Source organism: Crocodylus siamensis, chromosome 2, assembly GCF_052110815.1.
Source record: "Crocodylus siamensis isolate JL-2025a chromosome 2, ASM5211081v1, whole genome shotgun sequence".
Classification (NCBI taxonomy): Eukaryota; Metazoa; Chordata; order Crocodylia; family Crocodylidae; genus Crocodylus; species Crocodylus siamensis.
In genome coordinates, this window is record NC_143396.1 from 92,876,466 (window position 1) to 92,899,225 (window position 22,760).

The window sequence follows — 22,760 nt, forward strand, 5'->3', positions numbered from 1 at the left end:
GAAATAAAATTCAATTGCAAATTAGTCTCTTGTGACCTACCTACAGTTTGGGAACTTCTCTGCTATAACTCAAAAAAGAAGCAGGATCTTGCCAAAACATATGTAGCCAAAGGAATTGTGGAGCTTTCCATCTAAATTGATATCACTGAGAACCACATTAAGAATTTTTATAATAACAATATCTTTCTGTAGTGCATAATTTCCTCTTTAATTCCCACAATAAATTCTTCAAGAACATCCTCAAAACAGGCCAAAAACTCAGATCACATTATTTAGAGAACATGCTGTTTGATTATTTGTAAAGTCAGTTTATAAATGTATTTGACAACTTTATAGTTAAAGTTAGTTAATTCTTCTATTTCCCTGGCAATCTCATAATTAGTAAAACTTCCCATGAAATACACTTATAAATGTATTGGATAGTATATATTTCACTAAGCTGAATAAAATCAAACCAATCCTAAATTCTATTTCTTATATTGTAACAGACATCAGTTATCTGCATATCAGTTCAGGGCATAAACTGCTTAAATATGTAGAGACTCTTTAGCTCTGCTATCTCTTTTGTAATGTCATTGTACTCTAACTGGGTAATTGGTAAAATTGACTAGAAGCCATCAAATTTAAGGCTCGAAAAAAGCAGCCTTGAACTGATCAAGTCCAAGGCTAGGAGTAGAGGTTATAAGGTGCTCTCAGAAACAAGGTAAGGAGCCCTAAGGTGTGAAGAGGTTGGTGCAAATTGTTTCCAAAGTTCTGAGCATTATTTAAACTGAATTCCAGTAAGTGGCAAGTGAATAGATTTTTTTTCATTCCCAATAATATGAACTTCAAATGACTATACTGTGGTCCATTCCTCTATCCCATAGGGGGAAAAAACCACCTTTTTCTTCAGTGGTCACCTGTAGTGGAACCAATGTGTTTCCCTTAGGAAATGAAAAGATGGGATTTTAGTGTAGCTTTAACTGGGGAGCGCCTCCCAAGCTTTGTGTAGCATTCAGCTGGCAGTGAGGCAAATCACACAATCATCTGCTTACAGTATTTTTTAAAAAGTCCACTTGATGACTACCATTGTCAAATTATGTGCAGAGCTGCCACATTCCCTCTTGAAGGATCATGAAACAACCAGATGCACGTGAAGAATGCTCAAGAAGATGAATCGCATTAGGTAAGTCTAACGTCTGTTAGGCCATCCTGTTTTCATTTCAATGTTTTACTTACTTCTATCACTCTTGTTTACCCATATCAAAATGTATATTTACTTCAAGACAAGGGTTATAGCTGGATGTGTACCCATAACACTAGAATTTCCTGATTTCTGAGTACTTAGACTTAAAATCTTAAGATAGTATTAAAAAACAATTTTCCTGGGTATTTTGATTTAAATCAGCCTATTATTATATCAAGAAACAAAAGTTTTCACTATTTCAAGAGAGAAGAATTTACAGGTTTGTTTTTTTCCATTTTAAAAGCACACCTGGCAAGAACAAATAAAAAAGTGATACCCTGCCTAAATTCAATAGTAATTGTTAGTCAGAGCCAATCCAAGAGCTAAATCCTGTAACTGCATTTTTTTTGGCAATCACACACACTTAGGATTATATTTCCACCTCTAGCAGAGTAGGATCACCCTGTATGCATACCTGCCCCCACCCCCATCCCCTTCCCGTTCACCTAGAGGGGGTTGAAATTTCATAAAATAGGATTTAGTTCTAAGGCACATATTTCAATTCACCCCTATTCAACAAAGCACATAAAGGCACACTTAAGATCCATTAAAGTTAAGTGCTTTGTTGAACAGGGACAGTTTATTGAGTCTGTAGACAATCTGAATACTGCCTGTTACTCTGCCGAGATTGCAATAATCAACTTACTTATATGCAAATTTACTTGCAACCTTTTCTTATTTTTAATAAACCAACTATATTGACAGTGAACATATAAAACTGCAACTATTTATACTATACATATTTTTTTAAATCACAAACTTCCAGTCTTCATTAAACTGCTGGATCAACTTACACTTTCAATACAATTTTACAATTCTAAATATCTCAAATCTGTGTATTTTAGAATCTGTACATAAAAAATATGCTATTTTTACTGCTCAGCAAGTATTTAATTGTAGACATCATAGAGATGTCTTGTTACTAATAATTATAGTGGCCAGAATTCATTAACTGAAATTTGAAGTTTCAACATCTTAATTTATTTTTAATCTGTTTTTCTGATTTGTCACTAATTCACAAAATTTGGTAGTCTGAGTTGGTATGTTTTCATTGTAAATGTTCAACAGCACATGAACTTGATAATCTCAAGATTTTCCACATAGAAACAATATTGAAATTATTAAAATAAAGAAAGAAGCCAATGTTGTGGATAAACATATTTAAAAATGAAGAACCACAGTGTATAAATTACAAAGACTGCCTCATTATGTACATATTTTTCTGTATATGGATTTTTCATGGGCAGTTTTTGATGCTGCAATGATTTTAAGTTATAGTATATATCTCAATTATATTTCACTAATTAAGCATTGAATCAAATTTTAAGGGTATTTTAAATTGTGCAAAAATGATGCTTGTGAATTAGGAAAAAAAGCCCTACCACTGAAAAATATGTGGAGTATTAAACAGGTATAGCTAAGCACTGGACCTCCCATGCTATGTAAACCTGTTAGGTTAATTTACACTTATACTAGTAGTAGTAAAATACACAGAAACTGCTGCTTTATTAGGCCTACACAAAGAATTGCTGGAAAACAACATTATAAATACATAAACTAAAAAAGATTCTCTCTCATTTAGCATTTGCAAGAAGGGGAAATTATGCTTAAAACTAACTAAAAATAGGAAAGAATTGTTACTTTGGAAAATACAAAATAATATTTCTAGAGAAACTGTGCACTATGGAGAGAAATTTATAATAGGTACTTTTCCAAGAAGTTGGAGGCAAAGGTGATCATATATTTTAGAAATAATATTTACCAGACCTTTATCTCGGTCTCAGACAGTATTTGCTAGGTGACTATTGGAGGTAACATAATAAAGTTTATTTACAAAATATTTGGAATATTGTGACTTCACATTATAACCAGAATTATTCATTGAAAATTTAGGTACTCAAACCATGAGAGCATTCTCGCTACAAAACTGTCCACAACAATATGGAAAAAAGAATTTTAAAACCAGCTTGGAATGGCATCGAACAAAATTATTCTACTACTAGGAATAAAAATCAAATGAGTTTTTTGTCAACTTTCTGAATAAGCACCTATTTGAATCACAAATCTAAGTAAATGACCTGCATTATTCCTCTCAAGCCCATGGGAAGAGGTGCACATAAATCTTTCCACTCTTGCAGCTATTTCCATGGTACCACACTCCTAAAGGAAAGCAGATCTGGCCTTCACAGTCATATCACCTGGTACATGAGGCCGTTGTGGGGGGGGAGGCAGGGATTTGGGGGTCTGGCAAGCAGGGCCAGACCCCTTTGCTGAAATCCAGGCTATGGAGCCTTGTCGGGGGATACATGTCAGTGTCTGGAGGTGAATGACAGCTGCATCAACCACACAGCTCCCTGATTCCACTTGTCCTGCTGCTGCTTGCCCTGCCACCAGAGGTGGGTCTGGATCCAGTCTGTGGGCCATCCTACAGGGGGACCAAGCCACTCTGACACCCCTGTAGTAGGGAAAGGAATAGAAACTTGACAGAGTGTAGAGAAGTGAGTGAGCAAGGAGTGGAGGCACACAGTTCTCTTCATAGCTTGAGAAGGGCACCTTGGTAAAGATAATGCAAACTGAGACTATATTGCTTGCCTGCAGTCTCCTGTTTCATTCCCACAAACACACAATGACAATCTAGAGAGATCCATGGTAGCATAGCCAAAATGGACTATTATACCACAGGAACCACTGGCATAGAGGACAAATCTCATAGCCTTTAAGATGAGGTTAAGGCAAATAAATCCCTAATACTCACTAGGATGTAGAAGGGGCATCACAAAAATAAAATAAGGGTTTTACTTTGGAGGAGATGACCTGCACCAATAGGTAAATTTTAACACTATTCAAATTGCTGTTACTGCGAACCCTTACTAAAACCTATAGAAATGACCTATTTCCATGAAAATGGCTGAGAAGAAAAAGAAATAGAGCTTATGTGTGTGAGGTTTTCTGGGAACTTCTGGGAGAAAAGAACATTTGCAGAAAAAGCCTCAGCTAAGCGTTAAAGCAGAAGAAAGGTCATCCTCCTCAATTTTACTGTTGTTTCAAGCCACTATGACATTTTCCCAGAGCATTTTGAAAATTAAACAGCTGGCATGAACATAGGTCTTGGAACTGTATCTTGCCTCAGATCAGCAATCACCTTAAAAAAAAACAAAACTTATTTTGATCCTCAACTGAAATTTCTATCAATAAAATCACAAAGCCAACATACCTGACCGGTTTTAAACCATACTTTGCTATGTCTTAGTTTACAGGCCACCCTGACATTTATTTAAAGATGCTACTCATCATGAAAGAAAACCCAAATTTGTGAAGCTGAAACAGATTTTATACACCTAATTTTAAAAGAAAGTGACATGTTATCCACACATATTAGCATAAGAACAAGATTCCGAGAATGTATTTTTGTATGGAAAAAACTATCCTCTCCTCAAACATATTGAGTATTACTTCTGTAAATAATAAGTGCTTCCCACTAACATAAAAAAGCCACAATTCTGGATGACAAGTAACAAAGTAACTGTAAGAAAGACAAAATATTCCTGATGATGGCTGGGACCAGTCACAATCAACAATGTGGTAAGAACCTGATAGACTGAATAATATTGATTAGATCTAGTCAGCAGTACAGTAATAATGGACTTGGGAAAGCTGAGCTTTATAGAAGGTGATATTTTAAAAGAAAAGGAATATTCATTTTCATTAATACTATTATCAATATTTATTCTAAAATACAAAATTAAACTCTGCTCCATTCCCAGGCATTCAGTGTCTTTCTAGGTTTCTAGGTATTTGGTACGTAGATGAAGGTGTCAGAGGTAAGATGTTAAAACTGAAATCCAATATAAGAATAGTGAAGTGATATCAGGCTTTTATAATGGCAGTAGCATGCTCTAGTGGGGTGGCTGAAGAATATATTAGGGCATTGAGTATTGTGAGCAGGGACCCAGACAGAGTCAACCCAGAGGTTGAGTTTGACACTCATTATCAAGAATGAAGTTTCTAAAATATGAAATACCTTATGTAAAGTCTTTACGACATGTCTCTTCAGTACATTAAGACATTTGAACAGATGCCGTTTGGTACTGAAAAGAGAGATTCATTTCTCTACAGGAAACAGATTCCTATCTCAACTAACCAATATTAAGAAAACTGTATTATAAGCTTTATATAAAACTACAACCCATTTCTGAGTTAAAGGTATTCAAGGAATATATTGTCCTTTAAAATGAGATATGAAATTATTATTAATACATAAGGCTAAAATTAATTCTGAAATGTATTTCCAACTGGGTAAAAAAATACAGTTTTCTCCATCCAAAAATTACTAAGCCAATAAGAGACTTATCCCCCTCAAATTATAGAAGTGGGGGGAGTGGAGGTGTACAGAGGGGGATTGTAAATTAGGCTCATAATAGGATGGGACTCCAGTTACAACTGTATTAAGGAGCTTAACAGCATTTCTGCTTTAATAATGCAATAGTTATGCAGTGGCAATAATGATATATGCCATGATTATGAAATATATAGTACATTGTTGAAGCCATAAGACCCTGGGGCTGCACAAAAGTGGAGCAGTAAATTTGACATTATAATTTTTAGGATATGGACCATACACAGTAATATTACCACAAACACCAACAATGCATCAAGGTAGAACGTAAAAGGTGAGAAAAGTAGTATTCTAGAGAGTTTATAGTCTGATGCTGCTGCTTTATAGGTTCATTGTTCTAAATTTGAGACAAATATATGGTAGAGCTAGGATATGGATAAACATACATTTGTACCTGCTTCAAAAAGGGGATGGGGAGCTGCAGCTTGATAGAACATAGCAGCTGTTAGGTAGGGATGTGCAAAGCTTCGGTCACCGATTCGATTCAGCAGAGATTCCGCCTGATTCAATGGCTGAATCTCCAAATCCTAATTGAATCAGGAGACCCTTTAATCTCTCCAAATCGAATCAGAACCGTCTGAATCAATCTGGAGAGATTCAATGATTTAGACATAGACACAGCTTTTTTCTACATACTTCAAGGTACCAGGCGGCTCGTGAATGTTGAGATTCTGAGGCAGATTGAGCATCCCCAGCATGCTCAGCAGTGGACCCAAGTGGACCAGGAACATTTGTGGTCCACTTCCAGGTCTGATGGGGAGCGCATAGCAGACCCCTCCTCCTCCCCCACCAGCTCAGTGACTGGTGCCTCCTGGGTCTGGAGGGGCACCCGGGGTCCCCCCACAGCTGATCGCCAAGCCGGAAGTACTTCTGGTCCACTTCCAGATCCACCACTGAGTACACAGGGGGTAGGAGGGCATGCTCCTGTGAGATGCTCCATGTGCCCCAGAATCTCAGTATTCACGAGCAGCACCTGCTACCTTGAGGTATGTAGAAAAAACATTTAAAGCTGTGTCTATGGCCGAATCACTGATTGTCTGAATCAGCATTGAATCTTCAGATTCAGATTCAGCCAAATCAAAATTCAGCTGGGATAGTGATCCAAATCAACGAACTGAATCACTGTCCCTGATCTGGGCCGAATCCGAATCTGAATTGAATATGGCCCGTTTTGCACACCCCTACTGTTAGACTGTTATTATCAAGTCTGGCTGAGCTTACACGCCAGATACAGACATTACACTTTTACTAGTATAAATGATCAGAAACCTGTCTGTACCCATAACAGAACAGAAGTTTGTCACACAAAATCAGTCTATACCCATAATGGAACACAAGTTCGTCACACACAGACTGCTTTAAAAATGGTGAAACCTGATCTAAGATTTGTTCCCTCACCAAAGGGCGAATGTATTCAGTTCATTACCAATCTAAACCACACCGCTTACAGAAAACCGCATAACTTAGATCGATTCTACCTCAGGCTTTTTTAATGTCTTTACCTAGCCATAGTGATACAAATGAGTAAATCTGGCCTAACTTTTACCCTGGATGAGACAGGGTTGAAGCTGGAGCAGTTTTAATACAAATGTATCCCTACAGGGTCACATAGATAAAAACTGATGCACAGTCCCAAGGAGCAGCTCACCCTCACATTTTGAAACAGCTGCCGACTTAAGTTTCTCCATACCCCTATCAGTGACAAAGGCAACAAGGGGCTCACAAAACTATGCATGCTTCCAAATGCCTGATAAGAAATTGTCATTAAACATTTCAGTATTGATGACCATGCTCAATTACCAATATTTCTCTGTGTACCATATCATAAAATGGAATCTACAAAAAAGTTATTGTACCCTATGAACATCTACAGCCCTAACTCATGACAAACAGAATTTAATTTGTGCAACTACTGTCACAAACATCAATACAACAAGTGACTGAACTCAATATGAAAACAAGACTGAAACACTAGCCCTTTTCTCTTTAACATTTCACCAAAACTCCACTGAGATCTTTTTCTTGCTATCTAGAGATTGCAATTTAGGAAAACATCATCATGTACACACAGTAATACTTCAGTCTCCCTAGTTCAAAAAGTAGTTTAAACCTGTTATCAATCATCCAGCAATCTTTCTAAGTTTAGTATTATCGGTGAAATATAAACATTTGAAATGGAGACACTTACAAAATTATATGTATTGGGTTGAAAGAATATATGCTTTATACAATATGTGCTTAGACTAGCCAAAGCAAAAGTGAAAAACAGCTTGAAAAATGACAGCGCTGATGCAAAGTACTCGACAGGTACTTCTTCACCTAATGTTTACTGGGTTATAAGAAGACAATATTAATATTTATTGTTTTGTCTTTCCACTAAAAATTCCTATCTTTCTCTCAGCCACCACTGGCCTATTCTAGGTATCATTAAAAAAATCCACAAAACTAGTTTTCCAAAAAATCCAACCCACATTAATTGTGTAAATATAGAAAAATGTATTGTGTGTTTTCCCTCCCCCATGGAGAAAAAGGAAGGTGCTACATTCATAAAGAGAGGTAATGTATCTGTTGAAGAGAGCAAAGCGCTGGAAATGAGAAAAACCTGAATTTTCTTCTCCTGACTTTCAATATATCCCTTGGCAACTTAATTTGACATTGAAAAGTATTATATATCTGCAGATTATTATTACAGTTATTGTTATTATGCAATGGAGTCAATATACATTTATTAAACTATACGTTTATCATAGTTCTATAGTAAATATTAACAGAATTCTAATGTCAAAGTTTGTTGCAAGTATTTGCAGGGTTTTTATACTTTCCTTTGTCTACATTTTTTTTATCTGAATACATCTGCCTTACAGTATCAAGTATACGAATATTTATCTGTTAATAAATTATGACTTCTGATGAATCTGACAAGAAATTAATACAAAATCCAAATGACGCTTGTATATTTCACCTCCATTCACAGTGAGGAAATTAAATTATCCACATAGTGGTTTCAAACATCTTAAGTCTTTAAAACCCTTCTGAATTCTAGAGGCATTTTTCTGTGTAAACCATAATATTCATACAGTTAGAAAATAGAAATAACATGCTGCCACAGGCTCTCATGCTTAGTTTGAAATTTAACCAGTTAAAGACCTATGCTACTCTATAACCATGAATACTTAAAAAAAACCCCTAATGCATCATTTTCATTTTATTTTACCCTTATTTCAACATTCCATTTCAAGAACAAGGCATTAACGTAACAGCAAAGAAAGAATAACCATAATGGAACCCATAAAAGTAACTGAAATAAGCTTTGATTATGAAAATAAACATACCTAAACTAACACTTCCCATCTAACAACAATATACTACAATATGTTCTATATCTAAATATTGAATGTGAAGCATGCAGGTTGACTTTAATCCACCCAGAATAAAAAAGATAGGAAGATTAATGGAGAAACTGACTAATACATCTAATAATAAACACTGAAATGAACTCATAAAGAAACATGCATGCAGGCTTAAAAATTAAAACAAAAATACTGAGACTAATTGTGAGTGAGAAAAAAATAAAACTCATGTTTATTTACACATTGTTTAGGTAGGAGAAAAAACATTGCTCACCTTGACACATTTTCTGGAATGTATTCTAGAACTGGATACCCATCATTTCTTCTGGATGACAAATCAGGGTGTGATTTCCACGTCTCAACTAGCGTACTGACTGGAGGAAATGCGCTCAAATGCTGAAAAGTCTGCTCTCTAGCAACAGGTCGTGATAAAGATATTGTGCCTTGAGCTCCAATCCTGTAGTGAAATGACTGTCCACCTGAATTCACACCAACAATGGCAGAGGATGGCAATCTGTTCTCTTGATAATAGCTGCCATCATCAGGCTCCTGTTTAATTCCCACAGGTAGGCCTGGGTTTGGGAACCCACTGCCTTCACAACTGCCATCAAATGACGAAACAGGTGGTCCTAAAATTCCAGAAAGGGTATAATAGTCTTTGTCATCCATAAAAGAAAAGTATGAACCATCTGAAAATGGAAATGGATTTATCGTCTGATTCCTTTTAAAGGATGCACCAGAACAAGAATGTTTAGCTGATTCTTGCTTTACTGGTACTGAAAATGGAGAATCAGAATTGATTTTGCTGTTTTCTCCAATACATGCACTACCAAATGTTCCATCTGGTTCAGGTTTTATAAACTGAGCAAGATTCATCTGACTGTTGTTTGAGATGGCATTCTCTATTTCCTCCATCTTAGGAAATGTGATTTCTTGAGCACCTTTGTCTTTTGTTTCTGGACTAGGAACAGTATCTTGGCCTCTGCTAAGTCCACCGGGGGTACCAGCAGCAGAAAATCCTAGGGAATTGTTTACTGGGCTACAGATAGAAGATCCCACAGTGCTAACAGCTGGACTAGAAAGAGTGGACCTGTTATTGGCATTGGAAGGACTGGCAATTGAGCTCCTTGAGTTCATATTTGCAGGACTGGACACAGAAGATCTCATAGTTATATTATTAGGACTTGAGACTGGAGATTTCACACTGCAGTGACTAGGAGGGCTTGAAATTGGTGATTTCATGCTACTTATAGGACTAGAAAGTGGAGACCCCACATTACTAGCATGTGCAGGACTGTGCAACATAGAGCCCCGGTTTTCAATGTTAGGTGAGCATGACAAAGGAGTTCCCTGGTTGATTGGGCTGTTCACTACAAAATTTCCAAAGTTAGCAGTAGTTGAGGACACAGAGTTGATTCCAGCAGGACTACAAACTGAAGAAGTCATGTTCTGAGGACTACAGCCAGAAGGACTTTTCTCTTGACACATTATAGGGCTTTTGATAATAGTGTGCATGACACCACCATTCACAGAACTTCCAGAGTCTGACATCAAAGATCTCAATGGTCTAGTCGCATTGTTTAAGGGAGAGGAACAATGGCCATTTTCCTTGTAGAACTTTACCAGCTGCTCAACATTTTGATATATCTTTCCTGGACTTCCTTGATTTTGTTGATCATAGGTATAATCAGCATCTCGTATGGAATCCATATATAAACCCATGGATTCAGCCACAGTTGCTGAAAGTTCCTTTGAGTCTGACTCAGTTTTGATGTCAGAGGTTAAAATACCAGGCTGATTACTGTCTTGCTGCAGGCAAGCAAGTAGTTCAGGTTTTTCTTTACCATTTCCTTGAGCGTTACTGTTTGGAAAAGCACCAGTAATGCAGCTTACGTTTACAATCTCCATATAATTACTCTCATCAGTCTGCTCCCCAGCACCTAGAGAAGAGTACTCTGCAGATTGAGAAACTTGACTCCACCGTTTCTCCATATCTAAGCCTTCTGGATAACTGTGGTATCCCTTCGTCTCCATAACTAGCAGAAACACATACAAAGAAAGTAAAATGAATAAATGATAGGTATTTTTATAATATTTTATATGCTGCAACACAACAAAGAGATCATAAAAAGGTGTTAAAACCATTTTTTTAATCTAATCTAATATCATAAATGCTGTTTAAAAAATGTACTAAACATGAAGAATGAGATTTTGACCCCAAACAGGGACACGCAGGCAAGCAAGATCATGACTGCCCACTGCTTGTGCACCCACCTTAAAAAACCTTAGCTGGAGGTGCTGGGGGGAGCAAAAGGCTGTGTGAGTGCCAGATGCTTTCTGCAGAGTAAAAGCGAGTAAAGAATGGTTGGGAAGGAACATGCAACAAATGGGGACATATCTCCCCAGCCCCTCCCTCTTTGCCCCTCTCCAGGTAGCTAAATGGAGGAAAGTAAACTGAACTCTAAAAGATACTGTAGGCAAAATACTTCTCACATAGGACAGCTCCTACTCAAGGCTGTGAATAAAATGTACTATCAAGGCCTTTGTTACTTTGGAAATCTAACAGAGAAGAACAAGGTTTTATGGAATTAGTTGTTAGCATTTTTTTAAAATCGTGTATAAAATCAAATGTCGATGTACATGAGCTTCTCATAAAAGAAATCCAATTTGTTTAGCTTTACCAATACATTGACAGATCAGCATTTCATTTTAATGCATCATTCATGTATTAAACAATAAGTAAAGACTTCCTTAAACACTGAAATTAAGCTGAAAAAAATCATTTGAAAGCAGACAGTATGCTTTAAGCTTAAGTCATGATCTTGTATGCCTTGCACAACAAAAAATGCTGCTGGTCTTCAGCAGACCATTGTTACATACATCTAACAGTGTTCACACAAGCTAAAATTTTCAAACATAAAAGCTTAAACACTTAAATCTGTATTTAAACACCAAAAGAAATGTGCTTTGATTTAAGACATGCATCCCCAATTCTCAGTAAAATCAATCACAGTTAAGGGTACTCAGCGTTTCTGAGACTCAAGGCACTTATTAGGGCCTTAAATATGGTTTTAGAATGACTCCAATGCTGGACAGAGGCTCAACACAAGGCCTGAGCTTAAGTCCTGTTTAAGACCTAGCACTTCAATAGTGCATAGGTCTTGTGCTGACCTTCACAGAAGTAAACCTCAGCCTACCTGTCGAACCATTACAAACAAGCTTTAAAAAGTTTGACAAACAACGCTTAGGCCAATCTCTGGCAAATGCCCTAGTCCAGCATCCACAGGAAAAAGATCGCTCTTCAGCAGATACATTCTAGGAGGGACAAGATGCCTGGAAAGGTGCTTTTTATGGCCTGATGTAATTTAATTCTAAATTTATACATAAAATGTACAGCAAAGAGATTCTTTGGTGGAGCTGGTTACTGTCAGCAGGAAGTGTTGCAGTAGATGACGCTAAGACATCTGTTCAGGGTTGCTGATGAAGAATCCCTTCTCCTCCCTCCTCCCCTTCCCTCCAGCCCCTCCACTTGCAAAAACAAAAATCATTAAATCACTCCTTTTACTTTTTGTATGCAATTATAATACCTATTCCTTACATACAACATTTAGTTTTACTGCTTCTAGTAAGTGATTCTGGGCTAAAACAAGTGCTGATAATAATGATGGAAACTGCACTGGGTGTTAAAAGTACTGCATACTTTTTACATCTGACACTTTATAGAAGACAGCTTTATTATGAATGTACCAGTTCCCAAGGTCCCCAAAAGATATACTTAATAATCAGCATGTTTTTCTTAACTGCTACACCAACAAGCATATCACCAAATGCAGTCCTTTGCAATCTAAGTCTCCAATCAATCAGGCATGAAACCAGTTTCTCAGCAACCATGAAATAAAAATCAAAAGATACCAGATATCTCTGGATGGAAAGGTCACTTAGATACCAGAAAATCAAAACTAAATCTAGTTTTGTGAATTCCAAGATCCACTTGTAAGACTATGTCTAATTTGAAAATGTAATTGTCTTTCTTTTTTTTCCTGGTGGCATTGGATTTTTTTTTTTTTAATTTCATTTATCTTTGAGCCACTTTGATGAATCAAAAGTAATGCTACCTAGGAGACCCAAGTTTCAACCTTGAAACTGACTTTGTCTTCCCCGGGAGCACCACTTACAATGATTTTGATTATGCTTACACTGATGCCTGAAAATCTAAAGTGCAAGATCAAGGACATGAGGCCACACTCTTCCCTCAGTTACTCTTGCCTATTCCCCGGTACTTTTCTAGGGCTAAACAGTATAACTGAAAAGCAGAATATAGTCCCCCTTTTTTCCATTATTCCCCTAGCCCTATAGGATATTGTGCATGTAAAACAAGAATGGAATGTATCCTTCAAGAGAAAAAAAAAAAATAGATATATTTATTTCTCCAATTGTCCTAAAACATGGAGCATCACACACGCATTTTCAGGGGAAAGCATCTTAACTGTTTTAAAAATCTCTACTTCTAGCTTTCCTATATTTACTTTTTTATTTCTTAAATAAGTTTACATTTTAAGACACTTAAATTCAGGTATTCAAATCTTTCATTTGCACATTTGCATTTAGGATCAGCTTAAAAAGAAATGTTCACTTTGAAAACAGGACCATTACATATTATATAGAAATCCATATACTTCTAGCTGATTCTTATTTGCCAAGTTTTGTGTGTTAAACATCAAAGATATACTTGCTTAATTTAGGGTGTTCCCCCTGTAAAGTCTCTCACTCATCTTTCAGTGACCAAACACTTAATTTATAACTTGTCCATCAATTTTGTGAGAATATTCTGTGATGGCATAAGCTAAGACAAAAACCGAATCAGCCAGGCAGAAAAAGCTCTTACACCACTGCAATTGCCAGCACGCTATACAAATATGAAAGTTGCAAGTAAAATTCTTTGTTTTATGTTTTAAAACATAAATCAGACTCATGCTTATGCTCCCTACACACTAAGAAAGGGTGTTTAAACGTTATTTTTTTTCCATGAAAAAAATAAGTGTTCTCTAGTGGGCTATAAATGTCAACTGGGTGAACTAAATTTTAGAGATGTAATTTAGGGAATGAAAATGTTTTAGTTACACTAACAGAAATGCAGAACAGGGTTGAATAACAGGCCAAGAAAGGACTACAAAAAAGGCCACAGTCCTCTTGGACTGACCTTACAAAACAAAATGATGCCTGAGAAATCAAGGGGCATATTTTGCGGATATTTGTAACCAAAATCAAATAACCACAAAATACAGGAATCTGACCCTCTTGCTGATTTCTTCTTATACAAAACCACATTTGGCAGATCATTACATACACCAGCGATCCTCACCCAGGGTGCCCTGAGATCTCTTCAAGGGTGCTGCAGAGTGCTGCACAACAGTAGCAATATTTGGTGTGGAAACACAATTCCCAAATAAACCTAAAGTTTTCACATGTCACTGAAAACATTCACACCTGCTCTGGTCTGAGTTCTCTGCAACAGAAAACTTGTCTCCTACTTTTCTGTTGTCAAAAGAAATACCAAGGGCTGGCATTTTCTGAGGGGGCAGGCTGTCTCCTGAGGGGTGCCCCAAGCCTGAGAGCCCCTGGCATACCCACTCTTTAATCTGCCTCACTTTCACTCACGCCTGGAATATTTAAGACAGCAAACGTGACACTGGAAGGTAATGCAAGGGACTGAGCTCTTCCGAACATTAAACAATTACACATCTGTTCTGGGAATTTGTTTGTTTAATTGCAGCAAACAACAACTTCTGGTGGGTTGGGGCAAACTCGCCGGGATGGGAATGACTGGGCGGGTGACCCTCTTTGGGAGGGGGCCATCAGCATGTTAAGGGGTCCCTGGAAAACAAAAATAATCAGAGCATGCAGCATCTCCTTCTCCAAAGACACCTTCCCACCCCCCGAAAGGCAAAGTCCCCTCCCCCCACACACAGTCCGCCTGCAGGCAGTGACCCTGAGCCCGCAGAGGACACCTGCGCCGCCTGCCTCTCTCTACCTGTTGCTGTCGCCCCCACACCGCAACCCACCTAGATCCAACATCCAGGCCACAAAGTGCTGCTGGCTTCACATGCCAGGGAGGAAAAGCACCATCCCCCGGGGCAGGGACAGCCGGCGGCCGGCTCCTGACCGGCGCTCACTCGGGCTCCCAGGGACAACGAGCAGGAGGGAAGGAAAGGTGCCAAGTCCTTTTAAAACCATGTCACATGCCCAGATAAAGTTCAAGTTAAGGTCCCGCCCTCCCCGGCCCCTATTGGCGGGCTGCGGTCCGGCGGGCCTCTCATTGGGCCGCCCCGCTTGTCGCTCACCCGCCGGGCGACATGACTGATACAAAGTTGCTGCGACACAAGCTGGAAAATGTAGCTACCCTTAAAGCCGCAGGAGCCGGTTCTGGGTTCCCCCCCCAGCCCCTCGCGGCCCCCCCCGACTGCTCCCAGCGTCCCGCCCTGGGGGCGCCAGCAGCCCCGCTGCAGCGAAATGCTCTCGCGGCGGCTCCGCGCGGGCGGGGGGCGCTGCGCTGCGCTGCCTGTCCCCGGACACGCGGGCAGAGCCCCCTCCGCGCTGTGCACGGGGCGCCCGGGGCGGAGTGACCTCCACCTCCGCCGGCCTCGCCTTGCCCTGGCCTTTGAATCCCCGCCTTCCCACCTGCCCTCCAGACGGGCGCCCCGAGAAACGCGCCCGGGGCCAGAACTTGCCCTTCGCTGCCCTCCCCGCTGCTCCTGGAGTTAGGAGCGTGGTTAGCGGGGCAGGCGTGGGGCTGGGGGGAGTCCCACGCTTTACAAACTCGGGGCACGTGTGTGTGTCGTGTCCCGCCCCCTCCCCCCGCAGGGCTTTGCTGCCTGGCTCCCCAAGTTCCAGCCCCGGGGGCACCTTTCCTAGCGGGTCCGCGCACCCCACCTCGCCCGCAGCCACCACCCTCCGCAAGATCAATGCATAGGCACGCCCCCCCCTCCCCCCGTGTCTCCACCTGGTGCCGCCCGTGCCAGGGATCTTCCCCCCTTCCTCCCGCCAGCGACAGCCTGGCACGGGCACCCCCCCGCGCGCACACCCTCCTCCAGCCCATCTATCTCCGGTTAATTCCCAGACGAGAATAACTCCCAGTAAGTCCCAGGGAATGGGAGAGAGGCGGGGGGGGAAGGTTTTCAGATGAATCCTGCAGTAACAACAACAGCGATGGTCATAATAATAATGATCATGATACAATAATAACAGCAATAATAAAGCGAGGTCATTATTATTATCATTATTATTATTTTAACCCGTCTCCTACCTCAGACAGCTGAGGACTACCTTTATGATCATCCTCCTTATTAGTAACAACCTTATGCTCATCCTGATCATTATTATTATGAAATGGGCCCCATCATGCGAAGACCTTTTAGGATTTTTTTTATATAAGTCACGTGCCTTTTCATGTTTTAATTATTCTGCCAAATATTGATCTGCACTTCTAAACCCAGCAGCAGACACTGGGCCGAGGAAGGAGTCAGGCTCCCAGAGCCGGCAGAGATCCCCCTGCTGGGGGGGAGGGGGGGATGAAGGGGAGGAGGTTTAAGCAATCGACGTGTCTTCTTCTTTTTAACTAAGTTTTACCTGATTTCCACTGGACTAATCCTGACCTGGATCTACCACTGTCTGGTGCGGATCCGTGCACAGGGGCAAGTCGTGTGTCTGTGTTTTGTGTGTGTGTGTTGCAGATCAGTGCCCAGGGACAAGTCGTGTGTGTGTCTGTGTTGCTTGTGTGTGTTGTGTGAGTGTTGCAGGTCAGTGCCCAGGGACAATTCCCCCGTGTGTGTGTTGTGTGTGTGTCTGTGTTGCAGGTCAGTGCACAGGGATGAGTCGTCTGTGTTGCTTGTGCGTGTGTGTGGCATGTGTGGGTTGCAGATCCGTGCCCAGGGACAATTCCTCTGTGTGTGTGTGTGTGCGCGCGCGCGCGCGTGTGTGTTGCAGGTCAGGGCACAGAGACAAGTCATGTGTGTGTGTTTGTGTGTTGCCTGTGTGTGTGTGGCATGTGTGTGTTGCAGATTAGTGCCCAGGGACAATTCCCCTGTGTGTATATGTGCCCCCCCACCTCGGATCCAGCTGGACCTTGCTTCTTGCTCTAATCGCTGCCCCCTCCCAGCCCAGCCGCTCTCTCCCCCTCGCACTCCGGGCGAAGTGATTGCACTGCACTCACCTTTCCTACGACATGCTGGGGCGGCTGAGGCGGCGAGACCCCAGCTACCGCCGACAAACCATCCGACCCCCGCGAGCCACGAAGTAACCGGGAGGGGGAACGGGACGGAGGACGGCGTGAAGAGAAAAAATCAAAAGAATAAAGATAAAAAAAAAATCCTTGCAAGGGGCTGCCACCACCTCCGAGGCGAGCCCAGCAGCAGCAGCAGTTCCTGTAGGAGCCCGGGCGGCAGGACGGGAATAGGAGCGCTGGAAACAGTAAAGTCCACTCGGATCAGGTCCTCCGTGCTGTGGCTGACAGCTCCCCCACAGGGGCTGGGTGCATGGGTGTTCCCCTCCCTCCTGCTGTCACACCCTCGCCTGCTGCTGAAGGAGGAGGATGGGGGGAGGAGGAGGGCTGGATCCAGCTGAATATTGAAAAAAAAAAAAAACTTAAGTCATTCCAGGTAAAACTCCCATCTGCGCCACCAAGGAAGGGGAGGGCGGAGAGGGAGGAGGGTATAAACTTTTTCCTGCCTCCTCCTCGCCTCTGCGCTGCCTCCCGCCGCGTCCGTCCTTCCTTCACCTTCCTCCTCCTCCCGGGGCTGCCTCTGCCTCTGCCTCTGCCGGGCCGCCCTCCCCCCCGCCACCTCCACCCGTGTTTTTTCTCACGCACGGCCAGGCAGGCGGCTGGTTCCTGGTTTGTGGAGCTGGCTGGAGGAAAAGAGGGAGGGAGGGAAAGAGGGAGGAGGGTGGCGGCGGGGGGGAGGAGTATCTCTCCCTTCCCCAGGCGGAGCGTGTCTGTCGGCTCTGACAGCGGCGCAGGCTGGAGAGGGGGAGCCCAGCCCACCCCTTTCCTCCCCGGCGGGCTCGGCTCCGGCCCGGCGCACCAGACACCTAGAGGGGGAGGCGGGCAGAGCACAGGCCCCGGCCAGCCAGCCAGGCCGAGCTGCAGACATCACGCGGGGGAGTGGGAAGGAAAGAGACGGGGGTGGAGACGCTGCTGCCTGCCTGGCGGTGCAGGGCCCCTGCCTGCCGGGGTGCCAGCAGCTGGGGGCAGGGCAGCAAATGCCCCCCGACCCATTGCCACACGGGGGGGGGGGCTGCCACCCCACTGAAAGCTAGGGTGGCCGGCCATCCTAGAGGACCTTCTGGTTTTCTGCCCCTCTGCCCTTTCTCCGTACGAACCCTGCTGCCTTTACGGCCTCTGTTTTTCTTTTCCAGGGAAAAATAGTGGCCGTAAAGGCATCCGGTTTCGTATCAAGAGAGGACAGCTGGACTGTCCTCCAGGATGGCCATCAGTGGCGACACGTAGGGGGCACACAGGGGTGCATGTGCACCCCCTGAGAGTGCCAGTGCACCCCCTGGCAGGCTGTGCTCGCCACTTAGGTGATGGGCATGGGGTGCACACAGGAGCGCCGGTGCCCCCTTTGCAAGCGCCCCTGGGGAGTGGAAGCGCTGCAGCTGCTTCCAGGAGCACTGCAGCCACTTCGCGATCAACCGTGGTGGGGGGGATCCTCCAGTCGGCTAGATTGGCTGCAGGGGGGACCCTCCCTGGGTTGCTGACTGGTCGCTGGGGGGCATGTGCCCCCCCTTACTAATGTGGCACCAGTCGCCCATAATGGCCACCCTACTGAAAGCTCAGAGGACCCTCGCACCCATGCAGAGCTGGCGAGGTCAAGCTGGCGCCCAAGTCAGTCAAGTCCCCTCAGGGGTGAAGAGTCTGCTCCAGCATCACGGCCCCCTTCTTCAAGCCCAGCTCTTAGAAGAGGCAGCTAGCTGCTGCCCTCCCTCCCTGCACTGGACAAAATCTAAAGGGGAATTTTGGCTTTCTAGTGCTTCCTTTCCAGGCAGGGAGAGCCCACAAATCAGTCAGATGTGGGCTGCTCTGAGAGGAAAGCTTCATCCTGGTGGTTCCTAAAAGTCACAGTTGTGATACAGCCATTATGGGTTAGTTTCTTTTTTTGTGTTCGTTTGGGGTTTTTTTGGTGGGGAGGTAAAAAACCCGCCATAGTTATAACCATTTGATTCTATTAGGCAGATCCCCAAAACAATGATAGTCTTGTGAGTGGATTCACTCAGCACAAGCTGCCCTCAGCATAACCATCTCCACTGCTAAACAGTCACCCTAACCTTTGTTTGCAAAGAAAAGACACTGTCATGTGAGAATCAGCAAGGCCTAACCAGGAGGGACTCATCTCAGCTCTGACACTCACTCTTAGGGTGATACCCACATTTCTCTGATCTCCCTGGGTCAGCTATTGAAGGCCCAAAGTTGTCTAAGTTCTACGCGCATGCACTCCTCTTGTTTAAAATGATTTATCCTACATCAAGAAATGCAAAAATCTGGAACTCTTGGCTCCAAAAATTTTACTAAACCAAATGCAGAACCAAGTAGCTGAGGGTGCAGTGACTTATTTACACTAAACAAATGAATCTCACAGCATTTTAAGTTTCCTGCATGACTAATTTTTAGTATGCTTTATATTAGGGCCCTGTTTTACAATCTGTTCCACATTTGGACTTTGGCTAGTTAAGGGATATGCTTCTCTGTGTTAAGTTACATAGGTCGAGATTCTCCAATTTGGCTCACTGAGGTGAGTTTAAATCCAGCACCTGCATTTCCCATGTAATTTAATAGGAGCTGAAGAAGGACCAACCCTCCTGAAATCCATCCATTTTCATTTAGGTGCCTCTGTGTGGATTTAGATACTTATATCCAAGTTTAAACATGCTGGTCTTAATCTCTGTGCTGTATTTTCAACAGCTTTGAAATGAGTATAATACAATCCTCATAAACTTGACTGTGATAATTGAACAGTTAATGTTGCTAAAGCTGTATCTTTTTTTGCCTTCAGCTAATGCAGAAAAAAGTAACTTTATTTTGGGTATCAAAAAGTGGACACTTAAAACTAATGACATCAAAAAGTGGACACTTAAAACTAATGAATTAATATTCCACTAATGGCTGGGATGTTTTAAAATGTTGATTTTTTTTTAATTTTAGGGCACTAGATATCTTCTAGCTCTATTTTCTTAATAAAAACATAGAGGCTGAAGAGTTGGCCACACTTTAAGGGCCTGACTCAACAAGGTGTTCAAGCATTCTTAAGCATGCAGGAGGAGGACTACTCAGAAATAAAGGATTAGGGCTTTTGGTTTTAATTCATTTTTTAATCTGGTTCCTCCAAGCATCCGTCAAAAGTTTATGGACAATTGTTGATCAGTGTTAACTAGAAATGGATAAATCACTTGTAAGGCCAGACTTTGAGATGATAGAGTATTCAATAGCATAATTTCACAATTAGCTTGCTATGTTATTGGAAGCAAATCATATTTTACCGTGCCTATGCTAATGCTCTATATTTCGCCATAATTACAGCTAAAAAGGAGAAACCTACTGAAATGTATTAGAATAAAAATTTGGAACATTTTTGTTTTGCTTCTTTTATTTTCTCATTTTGTGTCATAACGTTTGGTTTGGAATTTAGGTACTTTATTCATTTAACGTAGCTATAAAGCATGGGTTAGACTCTCAAGTTCATAGGCAAGTGAACTGTCCACCTGAACACATGAGCACCAACCAAGCAACAATAGTACAGTAAGTTCAATAGGATGTATGCATCACTCTATTTCAATAATGACTGCTTTACTGTTTGAAAAAAACCCTTTGTTTTGCCTAGAGTACATTTTTGTTAGCTTTCAGTCAATTTCTGTCGCCACTCCTGTACGCATTTTCTTTTCCCAAAACAAGGGTGCAAAAAAATCCCCTGAAATTAATATCCTATGTTATATATATATAAGAAATGCTAAAGCTAAATAAATACCCATAAGTGTCTTCATATTGTATATTTCATTGTTTTACCTCATACTGCATATAATCATGGCGAATTAAAAAAGCACCCATGTGAGAGTGAGTGCAAGATGCTCAGAAGTCTTCCACAAATTCAGTGGAAACCTCATTTGTTTTTTGCCTGTGCCTCATAAGGAGCACTTAACTTTTCTGTACCGTTGTACTGTGTATTTTTAGCAGCGCTTTAACAGCTGTCACTAACAACTAAGATAACATCTTGAACAAGAAAATAGGATTATAATTTTTAATTAAAAAAACCCTAGATAATTATCAAGATATCAGATGCAATTTAGAATTTTTAACCAGTCAGAAGAAAAGCCATCTTTTGCATCTATGTTCACTCTGTTAAAACATGACCCTATTGCAAAAATAATAAAACAAATAGAATTAATACTTTTTCAAATTTATTTTAAAACATGCATGTAAATATGGGATAGGTTGTCAAAATTCTGTCGAAGGTGTTCTCTGATTACTTTTCATGGCTATTTGGCAATAAGTGAAATCACAGAGCATCTTGTCATAATTTTTCAAGTAGGTCAAGAGGAGTGCTATGGACACCTTGGATGAGAAATTCTCTTCCCTCGCATTAGATTTTATAAGGGAGGTTAACTCATGTCAGACACATGACATGGGAAGCAGCAAACAGACAAGTGTAAGCCACTCTGTGGCAGATGTCATCTTTGTTCCTAAAGATAGAGGTAAATTTGCTAGGGATAATGCATTACAAAACCAGATAACACTAAAACGAAGCAAGTGTCAAATTTCCCCATCACCTGTACTTGCTAAACTGAGTGAGTTTGCATTGGGGGCAGTAGGAGTAGAGGTGCAGTGTAAAATCAGCCTACTGTACTATCTTAGTTAGAGGTCGTGTGCCCTATTTTGAGAACTGAACCAAAGCGGATGAAGTTTTGAGTTAGTTCCAACTAAGGCAGCTGGGCATTTCCCATTTCGAGCTGGCTTGTTGAAAGGAAAACACATAATCTCATATTCAAATATATTATACTTTACACTTCTTATTTTCTACAAACTTAATTTCTTTTGCCATTTGGTTCATTTGTTTTTGAGTACTGTGGAATTTTAGTTGCTTGGTGGATATACTTTAGGAAAATATTGCTAATTTTTTAAAAGATCGGGCTTAATAGATTAGATTTTAATTTCTCCTCTTAGACAAGAACAGCTAAGCAAAGTTCTTGAGAGAGGAGAGCACATAATTTTTAACCCAGCTAATTTTATTAAAATCAAAGTTCTTGATACTGGATGAAAATGTTTTAAATCCTCAAAAGTAATGAAAAAATATGGAAACCTATTTTCCATATGGCATGTTTATGTTCTATTAGATATAAATATTTAATTTGTAGCCTACCTTGAACAATTTTATACTAATTATAGATATACTTGAATGTTTTAGCTAAGCAACAGGACATGTTCCCTTTTAACCTAGTTTACTTTTTTTTTTTACTTTTTTTTCTTGTTTTAATGCTCTTTAATGGCCTAAGCTATAAACGTGGTTCAACCACATCTAAGTATAGTACTGTAATACAATTGCATTTCTAATGCATATTGACATTAGCAACCACTTGCCTGTGTGGAAGGCCAGGTCATGCATTTGAAAATGAAGGTTTCCACTGTATTTCAAATCATTATTTTTGTTGCTGATTATTACTGGTAGTTTTGTTTCGTTCAAAATGAGAATTTTCTGGAAAGAGCTATATAGTTTAAAAATGAGCTCTCATTGACAATGGTATAATA

The 22,760-nt window shown here is 41.1% G+C and overlaps 1 protein-coding gene across 3 annotated transcripts in view; it reads right to left on the reverse strand.

Annotated features, from left to right (window-relative positions):
* The window catches only part of NR3C2 (nuclear receptor subfamily 3 group C member 2), a 332,295-nt gene extending 314,411 nt beyond the window's left edge, over positions 1-17,884 (reverse strand). The window contains exons 1-3 of one of the 3 annotated variants that reach the window (XM_090036366.1): positions 17,835-17,884; positions 17,181-17,586; positions 9,246-11,007 (exon numbers count right to left, since the gene is read on the reverse strand). In XM_090036366.1, coding sequence (XP_089892492.1) covers positions 9,246-11,005 — 1,760 coding nt within the window. In that variant the 5' untranslated portion in view covers positions 11,006-11,007; positions 17,181-17,586; positions 17,835-17,884. Of the gene's footprint in view, positions 1-9,245; positions 11,008-15,033; positions 15,161-17,180; positions 17,806-17,834 lie in introns of those variants that run through there. The other 2 variants (XM_090036367.1, XM_090036365.1) reach the window with 2 other exon arrangements.
* Between the last annotated feature and the right edge of the window lie 4,876 nt (positions 17,885-22,760).